The following is a 22,579-nucleotide window of genomic DNA, read 5'->3' on the forward strand; positions in this document are numbered from 1 at the left end:
ATGTAACTGTTAATACACATGTGGGTAGTGTTATCCAAAAGCCCACCTAAGCCAGTAGCCCACAGTATTATTTGTTCACATACTGAGGAAGAAGAGAAGTCTTGTCTGTATGGACCTATAGGTCTTCTCCCAAAAGGAGGCTAGCAAAAAGTCATAAATCTCCATTAAGTCAGACAGAGACCATACCGTCTACAATTGCACATGATATAAAAGCAGAATGAGTAACTGAAAAATTCATTATAGAATAGGTGAGAGAAGTAATACTAAACATTCATGACTAAATTGGCACTCATGTTATCATCCAAGTCATCTATATCTATCAGAGAGAAGTAAATTTGGTGATGACTATGTCACCTCCAATGTCATCTCTATTTGCAGATGACATGATATTACATATAGAGAACCCTAAAGACTCCACCAAAACTGTTAGAATTAATAAACTATTTCAGTAAAATCGTAAGCTACAAAATCAGTATACAGAAATCATCTGTAACTCTGTACACCAACAACAAACTATCAAAAAGAGAAATTAATTCTATTTACAATAGCATCAAAAAGAATAAAGTGCTAGTTTTAAATTTAACCGAGAGGATGAACGATCTATACACTGAAAACTCTTAAGACACTGACGAAAGAAATTGAATGAGACACAAATAAATGGAAAGATATTTTGTGTTCATGACTGGAAGAATTTAATATTGTTAAAATGTCCATACCACCCAAAGCAATCTACAGATCCAGTGTAAACCCTCTCAAAATTCAAATGGCATTTTTCACTGAAATAAACAGTCCAAAAATTTGTATGGAACCACAAAAGATCCCAAATAGCCAAAGCAATCTTGAGAAGGAAGAACAACCTGGAGGGATCACATTTCTGATTTCAACTTTTAAAGTGATAGTAATCAAAACAGTATGGTACTGGCATGAAAAACAGAATAGAGAGGCCAGAAATAAATCCACTGGTTTATTTTTCTAGTACAGGCAACTAATTTTTGACAAAGCCAAGAATATACAATGAGAAAAGGATAGTCTCTTCAATAAATGGTGTTGGGAAAACTGGACAGCCACATGTAAAAGAATAAAACCAGGCTTCTATCTTATACTGTACACAAAAACTAACTCAAAATGGATTAAAGACTTGAACATGAGACCTGAAACCATAAAACTAGCAGAAAATATAGGGAGTAAGCCCCTTGACATTAGTCTTGGTGTTGATTATTTTGGATTTGACACCAAAAGCAAAGGTAACAAAAGCAAAAATAAAACAAGTGGTACGACATCAAACTAAAAAGCTTCTGCACAGCGAGGGAACCATCAACAAAATGAAAACCTATGGAATGGGAGAAAACACTTGCAAACCACATATCCAATAAGGGCTTAATATCCAAAATATACAAGGATCTCACACAACACAATACCAAAAAAAAAAAAAATTTCAATTTTAAAATGGGCAAAAGAGCTAAATAGACGTTTTTTCCAAAGAAGACCTATAAATGGCCAAGTATATGAAAAGATGTGCAACATCACTAATCATCAAGGAAATGCAAATCAAAACCACAATGAGATATCACCTCAAACCTGTTAGGATATCTATTACGAAAAAGACAAGAGGTAACATGCTGGTGAGGATGTGGAGAAAAGAAAACCCTTGTAGACTTTTGGTGGGAATGTAAACTTGTACAGCCACTATGGAAAACAGTATGAAGGTTCCTCAAGAAATTAAAAATAGTACTACTATATGATCCGGTAATCCCACTTCTGGGTATATATCCAAAGGCAACAAAATCATTATCTCAAAGAGATATCTGCACTCCCAATTTCATAGCAACAATATTCACAACAGCCAGCCAGTGTATGGAAATAACTTAAGTGTCCATCAGCTGATGAATGTATACAGAAAATGTGTTTATACACACACACACAAAATGGAGTATTATTCAGCCAAAAAAAAGTCAAGCTTCATAGAAAAACTGTAGAAAAGCAGTTGCCAGGACTAGGAGATGGGGGAAATAGGGAGAGGCTGGTAAAAAGGTACAAACTTTCAGTTGTAAGTTGAATAAGGTTTGAGGATCTAATGTATAACATAGTGACTACAGTTGATAACACTGTATTATAGAATTGAAATTTGCTAAAAGAGTAGAACTGAAATGTTCTCAACAACAAAAGTGAATATATGAGGTGATCGATACGTTAATTAACTTAATAGGGGGAATCCTTTTAAATGTATACATATATCAAATCATCATGTAGTTCGCTTTAAATATCTTACAATCTTATTTGTCAATTATACCTTTAAAAAAAAAAAAAGCAAACTGACACCCATGTAATTGAAGTTATCTAGATCTATAGGAAAGAAATAGAATTCTGGGCAGTGGCAGCAGCTGCAGCTCCCGGTCAGCCAAGTGATTATGAGGGTGAACAACTGATACACTTACAACCATTCTTTTTTCCACTTTCAGTACAGTATTCAATAAGTTACATGAGATATTCAATACTTTATTATAAAATAGGCTTTGTGTTACATGACTTTGTCCAGTTTTAGGCTAATGTAAGTGTTCTGAGCATGTTTAAGGTAGGCTAGGCTAAAAGCTATGATGTTCAGTAGGTTAGGTGTATTGTAAGCATTTTCAACTTATTGAAACTTGTTGAAAGTTTATTGGGCTGTAACTCCATCATAAGCCAAGGAAGACATGTATTGTATTCAGAATTCTCTGTCAGTACAAGGAATAACTAACCATGTATTCTCAAACCAACTCATGGATAATAACTCCTTCTCTAGGAGGAGTCCTCCAGGAGTCAGAATAAATATCAAACATTGCCTTCAGAAACCATTCCTTCAAAGGAGCCACAATTTGATTTGATTTGATTTGATCGTAGAGCAATTTATGCCCTGGGGCATTTTGTAAACAATAAAGCATAAGCCAGCAGTTAATGTAGTTTATTAATGGGTGTGGTCAGGTAAAGAGAGGAAGAGAGTCCTACAAATACCACTAGCATCCCAAGATGACTGGGGATACCCATACCTGCAGTACCTGAGGAGCGACATCAGAGGCTTAATGCTGTAGGGGGCAGAGGGGCGTAGGCCTCGATAAATCCAGCCATCCATTAAATAAACATGCAAATAACAACGACAGACCTTAACTTGGGGAAGGGTGTGGCGAGAGAAAAATCACTAACCAGAATTGCTGCAATATATTATCTAAATGTTCAGTTTTGAACAAAAATAATGAGCCATGAAAAGAAACAGGAAAATATGACCCGTACGTTAGAAAAACAGAAGGCAACAGAAGCTGCCCTATAAGAGTGACCAAATGTCAGATTTCACAGAAAAAGACTTCAAAGTAACCCTTGTGAATATGTTCACAGAACTGAAGGAAACAATGATGAAAGAAACAAGAGAAGATATAATGACAGTGTTGCATCAGACAAATAATATCAATAAAGAGATAGAAATTATTTTAAAAGAAATAAAAGAACCAAGTGGAAATTCTGGAGTTAAAAAGTACAATAATTGAAATTTTAAAAATTCACTAGAGGACTTCCCTGGTGGCACAGTGGTTAAGAATCTGCCTGCCAATGCAGGGGACACGGGTTTGAGCCCTGGTCCAGGAAGATCCCACATGACGCAGAGCAACTAAGCCCGTGTGCCACAACTACTGAGCCTGCGGTCTACAGCCTGAGTGCCACAACTACTGAAGCCCGCATGCCTAGAGCCCGTGCTCTGCAACGAGAGAAGCCACCACAATGAGAAGCCTGCACACCGCAACGAAGAGTAGCCCCTGCTCACCACAACCAGAGAAAGCCCGCACACAGCAACAAAGACCCAACACAGCCAAAGATAAATAAATAAATTCACTAGAGATGCTCCACAGAGAGTATTCAAGCTGAAGAACAGAGAGAAAAACAAAAGAAGCAAAGTGAACAGAGCCTCAGAGAAAAATGAGACACCATTAAGCAACACCAACATATGCATAATGGGAGTAAGGAGAGGAGAGAGAGAAAGGAGGGGAAAAAAAGTCCAAAGAATGGTGGGTGAAAATTTCCCAAATATATTGAAAAAAGCTAACCTATATACATCAGGAAACTTGCTGAATTCTGAGTCGGATAAGCTCAAAGATATCCACAAAGGATGCATCATAATAAAAATGCTGAAAGTCAAAAATAAGGAGAAAACCTTGAAGGCAGCAAGAGAGAAATGACTTGTGACTAACAAGGGAACCCCCCCACACACACCAATAAGATTAACAGCTTACTTCTCAGCATAAACCACGTAGGCCAGGACAGTGTAATAACATATTCAGAGTACTCAAAGAAAAACTTGCCAACCAGAAATCCTACGTCCAGCAAAGCTATTTATCAAAATGAATGCAAAATTAAAAAATTTTCAAGATAAGAAAAACTGAAGTTTCTTCAATCTGAAAGCAAGTGACCCCAGATTGTAATTTGAATCCACATGAAAAAGAACACCAGTAAAGGTAATAAGGTAATTATGAAAAGACAGTATTAATAAATGTTTTCCTTCTTTTCTTAACTGATTTAGAAAGCAATTGTATCAAATAATAGATATATGTTACTGTCAGACCTGTAACATATAGAAAGGTAGTATTTATCTAATATATTTGCCAATAACAGCACAAAGGAGGTGGGTGGGAGCAAAGCTGTATGGGCTGAGTAAACCATTACAGATGGTAAAAGTAGTAATTATAAGAATATTACTGGGTTTGTAACATGAATAGATACAATATGTATAAATGGCCATACTACAGTATGGGGGTAAAGGGAATAGAGCTAGGGAATTCCCTGGCAGTCCAGTGGTTAGGACTCCATGCTTTCACTTCCGAGGGCCTGGGTTCAATCCCTGGTCAGGGACCTAAGATCCCACAAGACACGCAGCATGGCCAAAAAATGGGGGGGGGGGGCCGAGGGATAGAGCTATATTGAAGTAATATTTCTGTATATCACTGGAATTAAGGTAGTATAAATCTGAAGCTGACTGTCTTAAGATGTATATGGTAAACCCTAGAGCAACCTCTTAAAAAAAAACAAAACTCAATAAAGTATAGTAAAAAAAAAATCATTAATTAAAATGCTACATTAGAAAATATTCACTTATGCAAAAGAAAACAATAATAGAGGAATAGAGGAACAAAAAAGACATTAAAAGTTAAAAGAAATCAAATTCAACTATATCAAAAACAACACTAAATGTGAATGGATTAAACAATCCAATCAAAAGAGAGATTATCCAACACGATAAAAAAAAATCATGATTCATCTCTATGTGGTCTACGGGAGACACACTTTAGATTCACAGATAGAAATAAAATGAAAGTAAAAGGATATTAAAAAGATATCATGCAAATAGCAATCGTAAGAAAGCTGGAGTGGCTATACTAATATTAGATTAAGTAGACTTTAAAACAAAAAAATTACTACAGATAAAGAGGAACATTTTATAATTATTAAAAGGCCAGTCCAGGAAAATATAACAGTTAAAAGCATGTGCATCTAATAACAGAGCACCAAAATACATTTAGTAAAAACTGAGATGGATGAAAAGAGAAATAGATGATTCAACAATAAGAGTTGGAAACTTCAATGCCTCCACTTTCAATAATGGATAAAACAACTAGACAGAAGATTAACAAGGAAAAATTGAATGATAATAAACCAGCTAGACCTAACAGACATCTCTATAACACCTCATCCAACAACAACAGAATATACATTCTTCAAGTAAACATGAAATATATTCCAAGATAGACCATATGCTAGGCCATCAAACAACCTCAATAAGTTTAAAAGGATAGAAATAATACAAAGTATATTCTCTGATCCCACAGAAATGAGATTAGAAATCAGTGGCAGGGAAGAAATTGGGAAAATCAACAAATATGTCTAAATTAAACCGCAGACTCCTAAACAACAAATGAATCAAAGAAGAAATTCCAAGGGGAATCAAAATTCTTAAAGACAAATGAAAAATGAAGACACAACACACCAAAATTTAAGAAATGCAGCTAATGTAATTCGTAGAGGGAAATTTATAGCTGTAAATGCCTTTATTAAGAAAGAAGGTCTCAAACCAATAATTCAATCTTCCACATTAAGACAACGGGAAAATGACAACCTAAACTTGAAGGAGAATAAAGGAAATAATAAAAAGTAGAGCAGAAATTAATGAAATACGACTAGAAAAGAAATAGAGAAAAGTCAATGAATCCAAAAGCTGACTCTTTGAAAATATCAATAAAATTGACAAACATATTAACTAGTTTGACAAAAAAAGAAAAAGGACTCAATACAGTCAGAAATGAAAAAAGAGACATCACTACCAACCTTACAGAAATAAAAAGGACTGTAAAGGAATACTGTGAACAAATGTATGCCAAGAAGTTAGATACCTGTTTTTCTAATAGATATAAATGAAATGAACAAATTCCTAGAAAGACATTAACAAATAAAACTGAATCAAGTTTAGAAGAAATAGACGATCAAAATAGGCCTATAACAAGTGAAGAGATTGAATTAGTAATTAAAAAAAAAAAAAAAAAACTATTCAAAAAGAAAAGCCCAGGCTCAGATGGCTTCACTGCTGAACTCTACCAAACATTTAAAGAAGAATGAATACCGAAACTTCACAAATCTTCCCCAAAATTGAAAAGGATGAATACTTCCCAACACATTTTGTGAAGCCAGTATTACTCTAATAGCAAACCAAAGACATGAGAAGAAAACTACAGACTAATAGTTCATATGAATATGGATGCAAAAATTCTCAACAAAATACAGCAAACCAAATCCAGCAACTTATAAAAATAATTATATACCTTAATCAAGTGGGATTTATCCCAAGAATGCAAAGTTGATTCAATATCTGAAAATCAATTAATGTAAATTAATCATATCAATAGAGTTAAAAAACAAGATCATCTCAATAGAAGCATTTAACAAATTCAACATCCTTGCATGATAAAAACACTCAACAAATTAGGAATAAGAGGGAAGTGCCTCAACCTGATAAAGAACATCTACTAAAAACCCATAGTTAATATCATGCTTATTGGTGAAAGAGGGGATGTTTTCCTGCTAAGATAAAGAACAAGACAAGGATGTCTGCTCTCACCACTTCTATTCAACATTATATGAGGTTCTAGCCAGGGCAGTTAGCTGAGAAAAAGAAATAAGATTGAAAAGGAAGAAGTAAACTGTCCCTATTTGCTAATGACATGATTTTATGTATACAAAATACTAAGTAATTAACTAAAAAACTATTGGAACTAATGAGTTCATCAAGATTGCAGTAAACATAAATATACAAAAATGTTTTATTTTTATATACCTACAATGAACAACCTGAAAATGAAATAAAGAGAATAACTGCACTCACAATAGCATCAAAAAGAATAAAATACTTGGGAATAAATTTAACAAAAAATACAAACTTTAAAAACTACAAAACATTGTTGAAAGAAATTGAAGAAGATCAAAATAAGTGGAAAAATATCTCCTGTTTATGGATCAGAGGATTTAACATTGTTCAGATTGCAATATTCCCCTAAATGTAAGAGCTAAAACTATAAAACTCTTAGAAGAAAACAGAAGGGTAAATCTTCATGACCTTGGATTTGGCAAAAGGCTTCTTAGATAGGACACCAAAAGTCCAAGCAACTAAAAAAAAAAGAAAAAGAAAAAAATGTGGATGTCATCAAAATTTAAAACTTTTGTGCTTCACAGGACACCACTAAGAGCAGGAAAAAACAACCCACAGAGTGGGAGGAAATATTTGCAAATCATTTATTTGATGAAGGACTTGTATCCAGAATATATAAAGAGCCCTTACAACTCAATAATAAAGACAAATCACCCAAATAAAAAATGAGCAAAGGATCTGAATATACACTTATCCAAAGAAGATATACAAACAGCCAATAAACAATTTAAAAAAATGTACAGTATCACTAGTCATTTGGGAAATGCAAATTAAAACCACAAGATACCACTTCACATCCACTAGGATGTGGGATAATACAAAAAGTTGGATAATAACAAGTTTTAGGAAAGATGTAAAGAAATCAGAAGACTCGTATACTGCTGATGTGAATGTAAAATGGTGCAGCCATATTGGAAAACAGTACAACAGTTCCTCAAAAAGTTAAACACAGTTACCATATAACTCCGCAATTCCACTCCTAGGTATATACCCAAGAGAAATGAAAACATATGCCCACACAAAAACTTATACACGAATGTTTATAGCTACAGCAGCATTATTTATAATAGCCAAAAGATGGAAGCAACACAAATGTTTATCACCTGATAAATGGATAAACAAAATGTGTATATCCATACAATGGAATATTATTCCGCAATAAAAAGGAATAAAGTACTGATATATGCTACAACTTGGATGAACCTGGAAACCGTTACCCTAAGTGAAAAAAAGCCAGCCACAAAAAATCCACATATTATATGATTCCATTCATACGGAAGTCCAGAATAGAGAAATCTGTAGAGACAGAGATTTGTAGTTGCTTATTGCTTGATGAGGGATGGGGTGGGATGAGGAGGATGGAGAATGATAGCTAAAAGGATATGGGGGTTCTTTTCAAAGTGATGAAAATGTTCTCAAGTTGGCCACGATGATGGCTGCACATATCTGAATTTAGTAAAAACCACTGAATTATACACTTTAAGTGGATGAATTGTATAGTATGTGAATTATATCTCAGTTAAGCTGTTTTTTTAAGAAACAGAACAAGGGAGGTCTTTGTGTACTTATTCTGGAATAATCTCCAAAATATTTTGTTAAATAAGAAAACAAGATGCAGGAGAAAAAAAAGAATTATTCCATATCCTATATGTAGGTTGTGTATCCTATAGTTACATGAATCTATAAATGTGTTAAAATTCATAGTGCAACAAAAGAGGAAAAGGTAATTTTATTGTATTATGATGTAAAAATATAGAATCTTTAAAAATACAGTAGAAATTGAGAGAGGAGAGGTACTGTCACCAGACTTGGTAGTCCTGGTGGTGGACATCTGGTTAAGTCTTCAAGGAGAAAGTCACACTTGCAAGTATCTTGAAGGATGATTTGGCTCTGGATGGATAGATATTTAAGGAGAGGTTTGATGAAGAAAAGAAAATCATTTAAGGCAAATGTTAACAATGGCCAAGAGTACAGAGTAGAGAATTTCTGACCATCTGGGGAGCATTAATTGTTTAGTTCGCTGAAAGGAAGGATGCACACAGGAAAGAAAATAGATCAGATTGTGGATTTCCTTGTGCGTCAGGTTAAGAATTGAACACTTTGTTGTATGGTCATTGATGAGCCATGAAAGGTATTTGATCAGAACTCTGCCTTGGGGATATTATTCCATGGGAACTGCTAATAAATAAGTTGTAGACCAGTTAGAAGGCTGTTATATTAATTTAGTCAGAGAATGAAGGACTAATGCAGGTGGTGGAGATCTGAGAGAGACGGGAACACATGGGATCAGTATTGTGAAGAACGCAGCAGCTGGTTGGGGAGGGAGAAAAAAGTCCAAAAATTGGCTCTTTGGTTTTGCGCCTACGTGACTGGGATGATAGTACTGTTAGGAAAAGGAAGGGAAAGCAGAGAAGTTGATGAGTTTAGGTTGGGAGTTGTTTAGTTTCAGGAGCTAGGAGACGTCTAAATAAGACACTTAATGGCAGTTACAGAGGGAAGCCCCACGGTATGGTCGGGACCACACCTACAGATTCAATCAACCTCAGATGGAAAGTATTTGGTGGGGCGGGGGAGGGGGGGGGGAATCCAGAAAGTTGTAAAAAGCGAAACACAAATTTGCTTCACAGTGGCAACTATTTACATAGCATTTAGATTGTATCAGGTATTGTAAGTAATGCAGAGATGATTCAAAATATACAAGAGGATATGTGTAGGTTATATAAAATGTGGGAAAGATATATGGTGGTGCAATCAGAAATTTGAGTTGGGAAAGTTGCAAGTCAGGGAAGCTCATGTTGGATAACTTCAAGTTTTTTCCCATAAAATATGAAGCAAGGTCATCCACAGAGAGGGAATAAAATTGAAGAGTGTTTCTAAGCAGCTTTAAATATTTTCTCTAATTCTGCCCTTTTGCATGAATGGAAAACAAATGATCCACATCAATTATAATAGGTAAATATAAGCCTTTAACATTTGCTAGGTATCATGCTAAGAGCTTATTTCAAACTTAAAACATCCCTACCAGACAAAAGGTATTAGCAGTTCTATCCACATATTACAGACGGTAATACATGAGAGAGAGGGAGAGGACTGGAAATAGCTCAAGGTTACCCAGCTAATCAGAGGTGGAACCAAAACTGAATATGAGCTCTAACTCCGAGCTCTGAGGATGTTAGAGCATGCTTTCTGAGGTTTTCCTTTCAAATTTCATTAAAGCAGCAAAATGTTGGTTCAAGAATTTACACGGATTAAGGGGATAGAATACAAAGTATGTATTCCATGTATACAATGAAATGTAATTTTAACATAATTTTAATAAAGTTAACCTTTTAAATAAATGGAGAAGGGATGGCTTGTTTAATAAGTGCATTGGGGCAGTTAACTATCCAACTTTAATTTTTGTTAATTAATTTTGATCTCCTGTTTAAAATATATATAATAGAAATCAGAACAGTGGCTGTCTATGGCAGGGTAGAGATGGATTTAGGGGCACAGGGAACTTTCTAGGGTAACAGGAATTTTCTATAATTTGATTAGAACGTTGGTTGCATGGGGGTTTTTTTTTGTCAAAACTCATTGAAATGTACATTTAAAACTCTGTACATTCCACTCTATGTAAATTTTATCTCAGTTTTAAAAAGGGAAATCTATCTATAGACCTCCAAGACATCATTAAATTTAAAAAAGCAAGCTAAAGGGTGAGACGTATAATATAATACCATTTATAGAGAAGAAAGAAAACATTATTTCTGTGGATCCACACTTGTGTATGTAAATGTCTCATGGTTCTTGGGTCCATCTACTACTCTCACCAAGGGTCCTTCCGCTAGTGTCAATCTTGGTGCTCTTATGGTTTCTTTCTGGGATGCGAAGAAAAGAAAGACTTTTATGTTATCAAACATCGTTAGCTTAAGAGTAAATTTCCCATTGTTCATAATACCCCCTTGGTATCATATTCTCCACTGACGAAAGATACTCTTTCAGGAAATCCTAACTAAAAACATGACGTGTTTGTATAGTGATTCTGGAAACTAGTAACATCTTCACAGACAGCCTTGTATAATGGGGCTGTAATCAGGTGATCTGAATTCTTGTTCTGAGTCTGCCACTTGATTAGATGGATATTTTGGAGTAAATTCATTTAATCTCTCTGGGCTTCAATTTCCACGTTGGTTAAAAAAATGGACTGAACTGATGACTGAGGGGTCCATCCAGGCCTAAGATTCAGTAAACCCTGTTCCTTCACATGGACCTTCTATGAAAGAGGTCACTTGACCTACAGTAGACATATGGAAAGTCAGATTTCTCTGCTTTATATTTTGAAACAGGTGACAACCAAAGCCAAGCAACTGAAGGATTCAGTTTCCTGCTCCCCAGGTGAGTCAGCACCCACTCCATCCCATTAATCTAAAGCCGTGCCTTCAAAATAAATCCCTTTTTTATAATAACTTGTTTTGCCCAATGGACTCTACTGGTCATCTCTGTGAAAGGGATCGAATTACAAGCACCCACAAGCCAATGCAGCCCTGCACACACAGTGGTGCTAAGATGTACTTAATAAGTTTGAAGAACTGTAAAAACCTTGTTCTTCTCTAGTATTGGTGGGGAGGAGGGCACGCAGGGGAAAGCCAGTCTGCGCCATTTCCCCACACTGTCCACCACTGCCACCACACGCACAAAACGTCCTTCAGGACAGACCAAGCAGCTTCTCCAAGAATCTATGTTTCTCAAAATCCATTTCCTCCAGGGACTTCCCTGGTGGTGCAGCAGTTAAGAATCTGCCTGCCAATGCAGGGGACACGAGTTCGAGCCCTGGTCCGGGAAGATCCCACGTGCCACAGAGCAACTAAGCCCGTGCACCACAACTACTGAGCCCACGTGCCCCAACTACTGAAGCCCGTGCTCCGCAACAAGAGAAGCCACCGCAATGAGAAGCCCGCGCACCACAACGAAGAGTAGCCCCTGCTCTCCGCAACTAGAGAAAGCCCGCGCGCAGCAACGAAGTCCCAACGCAGCCAAAAATAAAATAAATTTTTTTTTTTTTTTTAAATCCATTTCCTCCAAGACTAAGTGGAATTTTGTTCAAGTCCCCATACTTTTTGCTTGGAACCAAGAAGAAAATGCCTCCTAAACCTTCCAACTCCACGTAAATACAGGCCCCTGTACTCGATGTAACCTACTAGGGACCAGCAAACCCTGAGATCTCGAAACGTCTCCCCTGGAGAGGGCTGGACGTGCGGTTCTGTGGGCTCCAGCGAGGAGGGCATTTCCAGACTGCTCTCCTACCAGCGCGGCTGTTGGCCTGCGTGTGGAGGCCCAAGCGCGCAACGTGCTTCTGTGAAAGACGCTCCCCTCCGACACAGTCTCCAGAAACCTGCTCCTGAGAAGGCGGGGCGGGCGCGGACAGATCTTCCTGGAGCACCGGAGGGGTCGGGAGTGTGTGAGCAGGGTGGGAAACGCGTGGCTGAACACCCCTGTGGGTGGCAGGGGGCGTGTGCTTTTCTGTCAAGCGAGGCATCGCGGTGGCACAGGAAGCAGCTTGGCTGGGGGGCGGGTCCCCCATGCAGGCAGTGAAACCCAGCGGGGAGGTCTGACGGATTCACTGTACTTGCGCTCGTGGAATTAGTAACCACCCTAGATTCTGAAGAACATCTTTCCGTACCTCGAGAGTAGCCACTTATCCCCTCTCAAGAGACCCTTCTCATTCTCTGATCGCAACCCGGCCCTGGGAGGCCCCCGAAGTCCTCAGAGTGGTGGAAGGACAAAGGCTTGGAATCAGGCAGAAGTGGGTTCAGATCCCACCTCTGCTGCTTCTGAGACTGACTTCCCTCCTCTGTGCAGTTGGGGTCACGATGGCGCTGTCTTTATAGAATAGTGTGAACATTAAGCATATAATACATGCAAAATGCCCAGCGCACTGTCTGCTGTGGTGAAGGCAGCTGTCCTGACTCTTGTCACCGGAACTGACCTTGCCCTTCCCCTCCGTGTGTCCTTTCTCACAGGGATGGTCAGACTCTCCGAACTCAGATCCACAGCCCAGAATTCCAGGCCCCCCAAGGCCGCCACGACCTTGCCGGACGACATCATCACCCAGCGGGAGGAGGCCAAGCAGGCCGGGGAGCGGGAGGAGGAGGAGGAGGAGGAGGAGGACGGCGAGGAGGAGGCCGAGCCGGAGGCCGCGGAGGAGAGCCGGCCTCGGAGGCGGAGGCCAGCCCGGCCGCCCGAGCCGGAGGAGAAGGTCCGGGGAAAGAGGCAGAAGGACTTCGACATGTCGGAACAGCACGAGTCCAGCGACGACGAGAGCCAGAAGAGAGAGCGAGCGCGAGCCGCGGAGGAGCCCTGGACTCAGAACCAACAGAAACTTCTGGAGCTAGCATTACAGCAGTACCCAAAGGGATCCTCTGACCGCTGGGACAAAATAGCCAAGTGTGTCCCGTCCAAGAGTAAGGTGGGTGACGCCGGGAAGGAAGGCCTCCGAGCGGGTCTAGATCACACGGACGCGGCCGCAGCGGGTCCACCGACTTTCCCTCCTCCTACGCGTCTTTCTATCCGCCTCATCTCTTACCTGCCAGTTACCTTCCACTAGATGTCTCCCGAGAGCCTGGGAATCTGCACTCGACTGCTTAGTGTAAATGAGGTCAAGATTCCAAGTTGAATCGTTATACAGACCAGTTATGTTTTCTCAGCGAAAACCCCACGCATAGATCATAACCTTCCCCCACAGCAATCCCGCCAACCTTCTGGAGCGTTCGCTCGGCGGGGGCGGGGCGGGGCAGGGATAGCCAGGCAGCGTCCTTGTCGCCGTGAGGGCCGCGCAGGGCCAGGGCTCCCTCGCAGGCGGAGGCTCTCTTCGGCCAGCAAGGAGAAGGTTTCCCACAGAATCACGAGCCCCTCCAGCGCTTCACAGCTCTTTAACCCGGGGAACACGTGTGGCGGCCGGCGTCACCATGGTCACCAGTTCTGCCGTGTAAGTTGTCTGGACTCAGTGGTAGCACCTGTGGACCAAAGGCTGGAAGCAGTGTTGGGGGCGGGGTCAGGGAGAGGTTGCCCTCAGGATCAGGACCCAGCTTGTCCTCTGTAGCCCTTTCCTCCCTGTGTACAGCTTTTAGTGTCTATTTAAACACATCTGCAGAGAGTTCCCAAATGCCAACTCAGATAGGAGGGAAGAGGGGCAGCCCCTGTGGGAAGTCAGGCCCCGTCCGGCCTCTGTCTTCTGCTCCGACAGTTGGGAGCTGCAGAGCCTCCGGTGTGATCTTTTCAACTCCAGCCTTTCCTGACAGCCTCCTGGGCGTCTTTCCTCGTAGCCATACCCTTCGTCTGAGGCACCAGGAACACCGAGAAATCAAAAGAGCCAGTCTCCTTTGCCTTCTGTGCCCATCACTCAGTAGCCTGTGGGTACACTGATGTTCATTTACATTTTTTTTTAATTGAAATTCGATGTCGGAAAATCTAGCTCGTGGCCATGGATGTCCCTGTGCGTACAGGTCTAGTTATCTATCACCTACTTTAAAATGAGGAAGTTGAGAATTCCCGGGGAGAAAAATAAACCATTAGCAGTTGATCTATTTGAGAAACACAGATCCTCCCAGCCCCTCCAACTGGTTTGCCAGAAGTAATTATTTTCCCTGAATTTCTTTAGCATCTGTCGGGACACAGGCATTTACATGTGTGATGACTTGACACGGGCTTAAAATGAAGGAGCTGGAACCGTGGATTCCTGCGGATAGCACACTCAGAAACTCATTGCCGTGGGGTTTGGAAACCTTCCTGGTTCAGGGGGAATGAGCAGCACTGTTTATTATCCTGCAGGTGTTCCCCTTAAGCCTCCACGTCAGAACCAGGTCCAGGGGAGGTTGCCTGCTGGCTCGCCCGCTACAGGGCGACTCCCTGGAAGTGGCCCGCAAGCCGCTGGGAGCCCTGGGCCTGAAGGAGGAGCCTCTGCCTGAGGCCCACACGGGGCTGGGCTGGGCCCCCCACCCTGGCAGGCCTGCTGCTCAGAGCCCAGGGTCCCCGCATCCCCCCACCCCAGAGCGCTGGGCCGGCCGGGCGGCTCGGCTGTTAGGGAAAGGGTGACACTTTAGGCAGGTGGCCCTGGGGGCTGCAGAAGAGGCACTTATTAGAAGATTCTCTCAGAACACTACTAAGCCAAAACCCCAGGAAGAGAATGAACACCCATTCTCTGTCCAGGGCCGCTGATAAAGTCGTCTGCTGCGGAGCACAAACCAGTTCTCGTGCGACCTTAAGTTAGTGAAGGCGAACAGTGCCCTTGGGGTGTTTTTGAACAGAAACAGAAATGGATTATGGAAAGTACCTTGTGATAAACAAGCGAGCAGTGAGGCCCTTCCCCTGCTTAATCAGGGGTCCTCACCCCAAGGGCTGACGGCGACAGGCAGCTGGCGTCTGAAGCTGCTAGTTCTGTAGCCTGGGTGGAAGGCTGGAAGACCTCGGCGGGGCTGGCACGAGCCGGAGGAAGAGCGGGGCACACTCCCCGCAGTAGCCCGCGGGGCTGGGCCGACGTGGCCCTACCGCAGGAACGTCCCAGGGGCCCCCAGGGAGAGGCAAACCATAATGAGAATGATGTTGTGGAGGCCGGGCCTCAAGGTTTTTCGTTTCTCTGAAGTAATGTGTTGTGACGAAACGGTGAAATGTTAAAATGTTAAGTGCCACTGGTGAGTCGAAAGTCACCATCACAGTAACCAAAGTCTCCGTCCCACAGACGGCAGCCACCGGCCCCTCCCCCAGGGTGCACATCGCACCTCCCGCCCGGGCACCCAGGGAATTCCAGGTGGACAGGACAGCCCTTGGTCAGCGCTGGGCACGGCAGGCTCACCCCACGAGGGTCCCTCTGATTGTAACTGTCAACTCTCTGTCTCTCTCTCTCTGTCTCTCTCTCTCTCCAGGAAGACTGTATCGCTAGATACAAGCTGCTGGTTGAACTGGTCCAAAAGAAGAAACAAGCTAAAAGCTGAATCTTCTGGAAGATGATGTTTACCTTATTTTCCAAAAGGATTATTTTAAAAATCTTATGCAGAAATTTGTATTTTGTACCTCACTATTTCTATACGTCACGTGCCTTAGTAAAAAAAAATTAAAAATGTAAAATAAATGTTGTGCTACATTGTTTAAACAAATACTGTGTTAAAGGAGAAAAAATCAGATTTGGGTATTTTATAGATTATTTTCTCTCTCATCACTGCAAAGTTTAATTTCCTGGGGAACAAACTGAATAGTGCTTTCTAACAGTCAGGCAAATGTATGATTTTGAAGGAACATATGAGTGAACTAATGTGTAAGAATGAAAACTTAATGTGTTTCTTTGACCAAAGATCACACCAGCTAACGAGTAGCAGGATGGCAGTATTTGGGAGAAAAAACCAGCTTTGTATTGAGCTAGCTGGCTGGGAGTAGTGTGGGGTTATCTTAACTGTACGTATATGCATATGTTATATGTATGTAGAAAAAAATAAGTCTAAATGCACAAGGACATAAGTAATAAACTCTAAGTTTGGATGGTTTGGTAGAAATGCATACGCAACAGATAGAATTTCCAGACAACACATAGGCAAGGTTTTTCGGATCTGATGACACTGGGTCCCACTTTTCAATACCTAAGTTAAAAATCACTATTTTGTGCTGTTACTTTTGACTGAACCATCACCATCAGCTGAGTGCTCCTTTTTAAATCTGTCATTTGCTCAGGGCTGAAAGCAGTTTGCTGAAGTACAAATTGCCTAAACTTGAAAACCATTAAGATCACCAGAACAGTGCTTCCCTGGTGCCGCAGTGGTTGAGAATCCACCTGCCAATGCAGGGGACACGGGTTCGAGCCCTGGTCCGGGAAGATCCCAGATGCCGCAGAGCGACTAAGCCCGTGAGCCGCAACTACTGAGCCTGCGCTTGAGAGCCCGCGAGCCACAACTACTGAAGCCCGCGCACCTAGAGCCCGTGCTCCACAACAAGAGAAGCCACTGCACTGAGAAGCCCACGCACCGCAATGGAGTAGCCCCCGCTCGCCGCAACTAGAGAAAGCCCGCGCGCAGCAACGAAGACCCAATGCAGCCAAAAATAAATAAATAAAAAACAAATTTTAAAAAAAGATCACCAGAACACATTTCAGGGAGGTGATCTGATAAAATAGCTATAAAGACATCGTTTTTCTCTAAGGAGTGAAATGAGGTTAGATGCCCGGAGAAGGTTTGGGTGGCAGCGGCCACGCTGGCTCTGTAACCTTTCAGCCTGAGCAGGACACACGTGGCTCCAGGTAGGCCCGCCTCTGATGCTGTGGAGGACCTGCCACCTCTGCGACGTCAAAAAGAGCAGTGGAGAAACTGCTCCAAGTCACTGTTTTCGTGAACTGAGTCCTCGGGCAGCAGCTCCCCTGAGCCTCATCCTGGCCGGGAAGGGGAGGCAGCTGGGGAGGGAGAGGCTGCCTGGCCTGCATGTCAGGAGGCCTCTTTCTAAGAACAAACAAGAGCCGGTCACGGGCGGCACCAGAGCCAACAGCTTCTGCCCCAGAACTTTCTCCTGGAGCCAATGGGGCCATGAGGTTATTACTGTGCATTCGCTTCGGGCCAAGGCCCACTCCCCATTGGTGTGGGACGTCTCAGAGGAAGAAGCTGGTGCATGGAGGGAATCAGGAAGGGATTGTTCTGGCTGCTTTCCAGGCCTTGGGTCCATCCTGTCTCCGAGTCCAGGGTCAGGCTTGTCACACAGCTTGGTTGTCCAGCCTGTGACATTCTGTGAGCATCCTTCCATGAAATCACCCTTTTCACTTATGGTACTTTGAAATGGGTTTCTGTTGCATGCACCCCCAAATCCCATGACCAGATTTCTGGGCTTCCAGTGTGGGGAGAGCCCCACAGGGGTCCCAAGATGCCTTAAGAGGTACAATTTAGGATGAAATGCCCTAATTTGCCTACCAACCTCGTCTTTTGCACACTCACTAAGGAGGAGTCTTCTAGCATGGTTTTCTACTGATGACTGTCCCTGCCACCAGCCCCTTTCTGCGTGGCCTCCCCTATTTGGGGGACCTGGAGCTGCTGAGTTTTGTTGAAGTAGGACCAGTGGGCCGGGTGGGGCAGGGCTCAGGAGCTCAGCTGCACACAGGAGACCCGTGGGGTTCGGTCTGAGCGAGGTCACGGTCGGGAAAGCAATGGCACCTCCAAAAGGGGTTCCCAACACAGGTCACATGGGGACCGGGCACGGCCCCCCTCTCCTTCCTGATGCCCCAGGGAAGTGCTCCCTAAACCCACTCCTCAGCCCCGCCTTGTGACTTTATCTATCTAGTCACACCTCCAAGCTGTGTGACATCAGTGCCTTGTCTTACCTCTTTGTCTCGATTCCTTATCTGGAAAAATAGGGAATAACGGCGGCTGCTGCATAGGTTGTTACGATGATAATCTGGCTTGTTGAACACAATAAATGTTCTTTTTCTATCTGACCATCCAGGCTTCTTGTTACCATCATTTTCAGTGGCTGCAGACGCAGGTAGCAGGGCTGACAGGCCACCAGCCACGCTCATTTGGTCCCTCGCAGGCGGGAATCCCTAGCCTGGGCCCCGGGAGTCCTGGGCACTGTATAGACCCCGGTGGTCTGGGAACCCTGCCAAAGGTATGCAAAGTCTTTATTCTTTTGGACGTGTGGTTTTCTGGAGAGAGGGTACACATCTTTCACCAGTTGCCCCAAAGGTTCCTTACCCAAAAAGGTTAACTCAGGCCTCTGCTTAAGCGTTTACTCTGACTGCAGCCCACCAGGGGCCCACGTGGTACAAGGAGAATCCTCAGACTTGGCCTCTGACAAAAAGAGGCCCAGAATTCGACCTCAGAGTCCCCACCCCACTCAGACCCTGGCAGAGGGAACAGCAGGAGGTGTCTCTTCGTGCGGGGCTTGGAAAGCGCTGGCCTGGCCCCAGCACGCGCTGCCCACCTGCGCCCCCCGGCCCCGCACAGCTTGGGGTATCTGCCCTCATCTTCCCAGAGAACCGGGCCCTTTGTCCTGTAGTGACTGACATTTACTTTCTCCACTGGGGCAAAAGCTTACAGCTCCGTTCTTCACACCACCGACGGCACCGGTTTTCAAGCCCATTCACACGTTCCCTCCTGTGTCCTCACGAAGCCCCTGACTGTTCTAGCAGGTTCCCGCCAGCAGCCAACGCTGCTTCAAGGCCAGGTGCTGTCACCCGCTGCCCAGGGCCCGGCGGGGCTGGCAGGCCTGTGTTCTTTCCTGGCTGTGCCTCACGATGCTTTGTTACTAAGAACTGAGGTTCCCAGTGGACAACCTGGTGCTTCCGTGACATTTGCTTAGGAACCACCTAGAAGTCTTGTGCTCTTATCTCCTTGACTGACCCATGTGTGCCTGGCAAACGTCCCGTCCCACAAGACGGGATCCGTTTCGACTGGAATATTGACCCCATGGGCCGAGTCTCCTCCTGGGTTCCTATCTCAGTTTTAGAATAAATCATAAGCAGCTTTCCCCAGTCGATGTTCCGGACGCCTTAAAAAGGCCTCTTGCCTCTTGGTATGTGCCAGCCCTGCCCTCACACCAAGTCCACCCACCCCTTTTGAAAGCAGATAACTCATCCCTTTAAAATACCAACTACCACAGCCCTACTTCCACCTGTAGGGTAGTTGTTAGGTTTTTTTCCTCACACTTAAACGGCACAGTTTAAGTTGTGATGTTCTATACACACAGGGTGACCACAGGTCCCAAGTGGCCCAGGACAGTCTCAGTTTATACCTGTCTCCGTGCACCCAGTCTGGACTGCACGTTACATGGTCACCCGTCTGTGAGGGGCTGCTGGAGGATGGCTGGTCCCAGAGGTCCCTGGCGGGGGGGGGGGGGGGGGGGGACGACTCTGAACCACACCCCCATCCCCGATGGCTCGGAGGCGTCCGCGTTCGTTTTGCTCTCTTGTGGCCGAGAAAACGCGAGGACGGAGCGACTGTGCTGACCCTGAGCCCTGGTGCCCCCGGGGGCACGGGGACCCACCTGAGTCGGGCCCATCCCGACCGGGGGGCTCCTGCCAGCGTCAGGCAGGCTCCCCGTGCGCTCCCGCGGCTGCCCGGGCCGCAGCCCCCTTTAGCGCTTTGCCGCACGGCCTCCCCTCCCGCCGCCCCCGCCGCCCCCGCAGCTCCACCTGTAGCTGGGATCACGGCGCGGCCGGCCTGGAAGCCACCCCACTGTCTTGGCAGGAGTCCCAGCCTCCTGTCTGAATAAACTGCTTGGCCCTCAGCCTTCGACTTGATTCACCGGAGAGCTAAATTAACACGCTGTAAAACTGAACGGCTGCAATTATTTTCCCCTCTGGTCTGGGGAGAGAAAGAATGGCTTCATGTAGGACAGAAAAAGGGAAACCACGTTAGCAATCGGATCCCCAGGGGGAAGCTACCAGTGAGTCCAGAGAGAGCCAGGGGCCAGTCCCGGGGCCGTCGCCTCCCCTGGTGGGAAGTGGGGGAGCAGGGCAGCCCCTCCTCCCGCTCCCCCCACTGAGCACCTGGCCTGGCTGCTCTGAGACCCTCCAGCCTCAGCAGGGACCCGCGGGTCCAGCTCCCTTCCTCACGCCCTCCGTGTCCTCCCACTTCAGGAACTGCTACAGGAATGAACAAAAGGACATTCTTCTGCAGGGAAAGTTGACTGCTCACCTCTTGCCTTCACCACCTGTCATAAGCCAGGAGCCTGAGGGTCAGTATGCCCTGGATTATTACAGGCGTTCAACTCAATTAAGCCCATCTTTGGTTAGTAGAGTTTAAAAAGAAATCCTACTTTTACAAAATGAAATGGACAAAGATTTGAGTGGCAATGAGGGGGTCGTCTTTTTTAATGAAGTATAGCTGACTTACAATGCTGTGTTAGTTTCTGATGGACAGCAAAGTGATTCAGTTATACATATACATATATTCTTTTTCATATTCTTTTCCATTATGGTTTATTACAGGATATTGAATACAGTTCCTATCCTACACAGTAGGACCTTGTTATCTACTTTATATACAGTCGTAACTGCTAATCCCAAACTCCTAATTTATCCCTCCCCACCCACCCCCTTTCCCCTTTGGTAACCAGAAGTTTGTTTTCTAGTCTGAGTCATTTTTAAATTTTGTATGTCCTAAGTTACAAAGGAACACAAACAATCTCTGCCATGCTTTCTTTTCTGTTGTAACTCAAAAAGAAATATTTTGTAAAATTTAAGATAAAATATCAAATTGTTTATCCCAAATTATCTTGGTTCCAATCTGTCTCACAAAGGACGATGTTCCCGCAGTGACAACTAGATGCCTCCAGACGTCTGACCCAAGCTGGTCTCCTGTTTCAAGAGGCCTGGCATAGGAAACCCCCTTGGAACTCTCCTCTGGCTAAACTGAGATCTATCCTGTTATGTTAAAACTGGAACCAAAGCATTGGATGCGGACGTTTTTGCTTGGGGCTGTGTTTCCATAACAGGAGAGAGGACGATTCTGGCCTGGGGTGGGTGACGACGAACCCAAACTTGCTTTAATCCTGGGACGGGTCGGCTCCAAATACCACCCCCCCACCCCGCCCCGCCACTCAGCACCAGCTCCCGGCAGCAGCGAAAGCAGCTGTTTGCAGCCAGCTGAGCGGCCTGAGGGGCCACTTCCTCCGGGAGCAAAGCCTGGGGTGAGGCAGGGCCACTTGGTACCTCCTTCCGGGTCTTGGCTTGGACATTAACTCCAAACCAGAACAAGGGCTGCAGTCATGGAGAAAGACTGTTCTGAGGGAGGAGTTAAACATGGGTCATAAATCAGAAGAAAGTAAAGAAGCTTCCAAGGACCTGAGAAGCCCGAAGCTGTGAGAGCTGCGGGCAGGGAGGGCCGACGTTTACGAGGTCACGGGCCTGCCCACTGCGATGCTGAAGGCCACAGAGAGCTACCCTCCGCCCCCAGTAAAACCCAAGACCGAGCACTGACGCCTGCGGTTGAAGTGTCAAAGGCTCACATCGGGGTGAACAACAAGGCCACCTGATCCGCAGCTGGGAGAGGCCAGTTCTTGAAACAGCCGCAAGGCCCACGATGGGCAGCTGCGAGGCTTCGCCCAGAGCCTGGGAAGGAGGGGGGCGTCAGGGGTGAGGCGGGGCAGAGGGCCCGGGAAGGGCAGGGAGAGCAGCCTGACGGCCCAGCAGTTTCTCACGGGAGCCCCCAGACACCCAGGGCGGGGCCCCAGTCCACACTCCGCCTTCACAGGCGGCTGGAGGGAGGAGAACCAGTGCGCCAGGCCAAGAGTTTGCAAAGAAACTCTGCACGTTATTTTGTTCACAGACTGCCCGCACACGAAGGGTTCAGCTGCGGAAACACCTGTCCATACTTGCTCCGGGAGGAGGGGGAGAACCAGCGAGATCGCTGCGGCAGGAGC

The 22,579-nt window shown here is 44.4% G+C and overlaps 1 protein-coding gene across 1 annotated transcript in view; it reads left to right on the plus strand.

Annotated features, from left to right (window-relative positions):
- The window catches only part of DNAJC1 (DnaJ heat shock protein family (Hsp40) member C1), a 196,804-nt gene extending 180,071 nt beyond the window's left edge, over positions 1 to 16,733 (plus strand). The window contains exons 10-12 of the mRNA XM_036842228.1: positions 11,542 to 11,590; positions 13,216 to 13,661; positions 16,114 to 16,733. Coding sequence (XP_036698123.1) covers positions 11,542 to 11,590; positions 13,216 to 13,661; positions 16,114 to 16,182 — 564 coding nt within the window. The 3' untranslated portion in view covers positions 16,183 to 16,733. The remainder of the gene's footprint in view (positions 1 to 11,541; positions 11,591 to 13,215; positions 13,662 to 16,113) is intronic.
- The last annotated feature ends 5,846 nt before the right edge of the window (positions 16,734 to 22,579 follow it).

The sequence above is a fragment of the Balaenoptera musculus genome, chromosome 2, assembly GCF_009873245.2.
Source record: "Balaenoptera musculus isolate JJ_BM4_2016_0621 chromosome 2, mBalMus1.pri.v3, whole genome shotgun sequence".
NCBI lineage: Eukaryota > Metazoa > Chordata > Mammalia > Artiodactyla > Balaenopteridae > Balaenoptera > Balaenoptera musculus.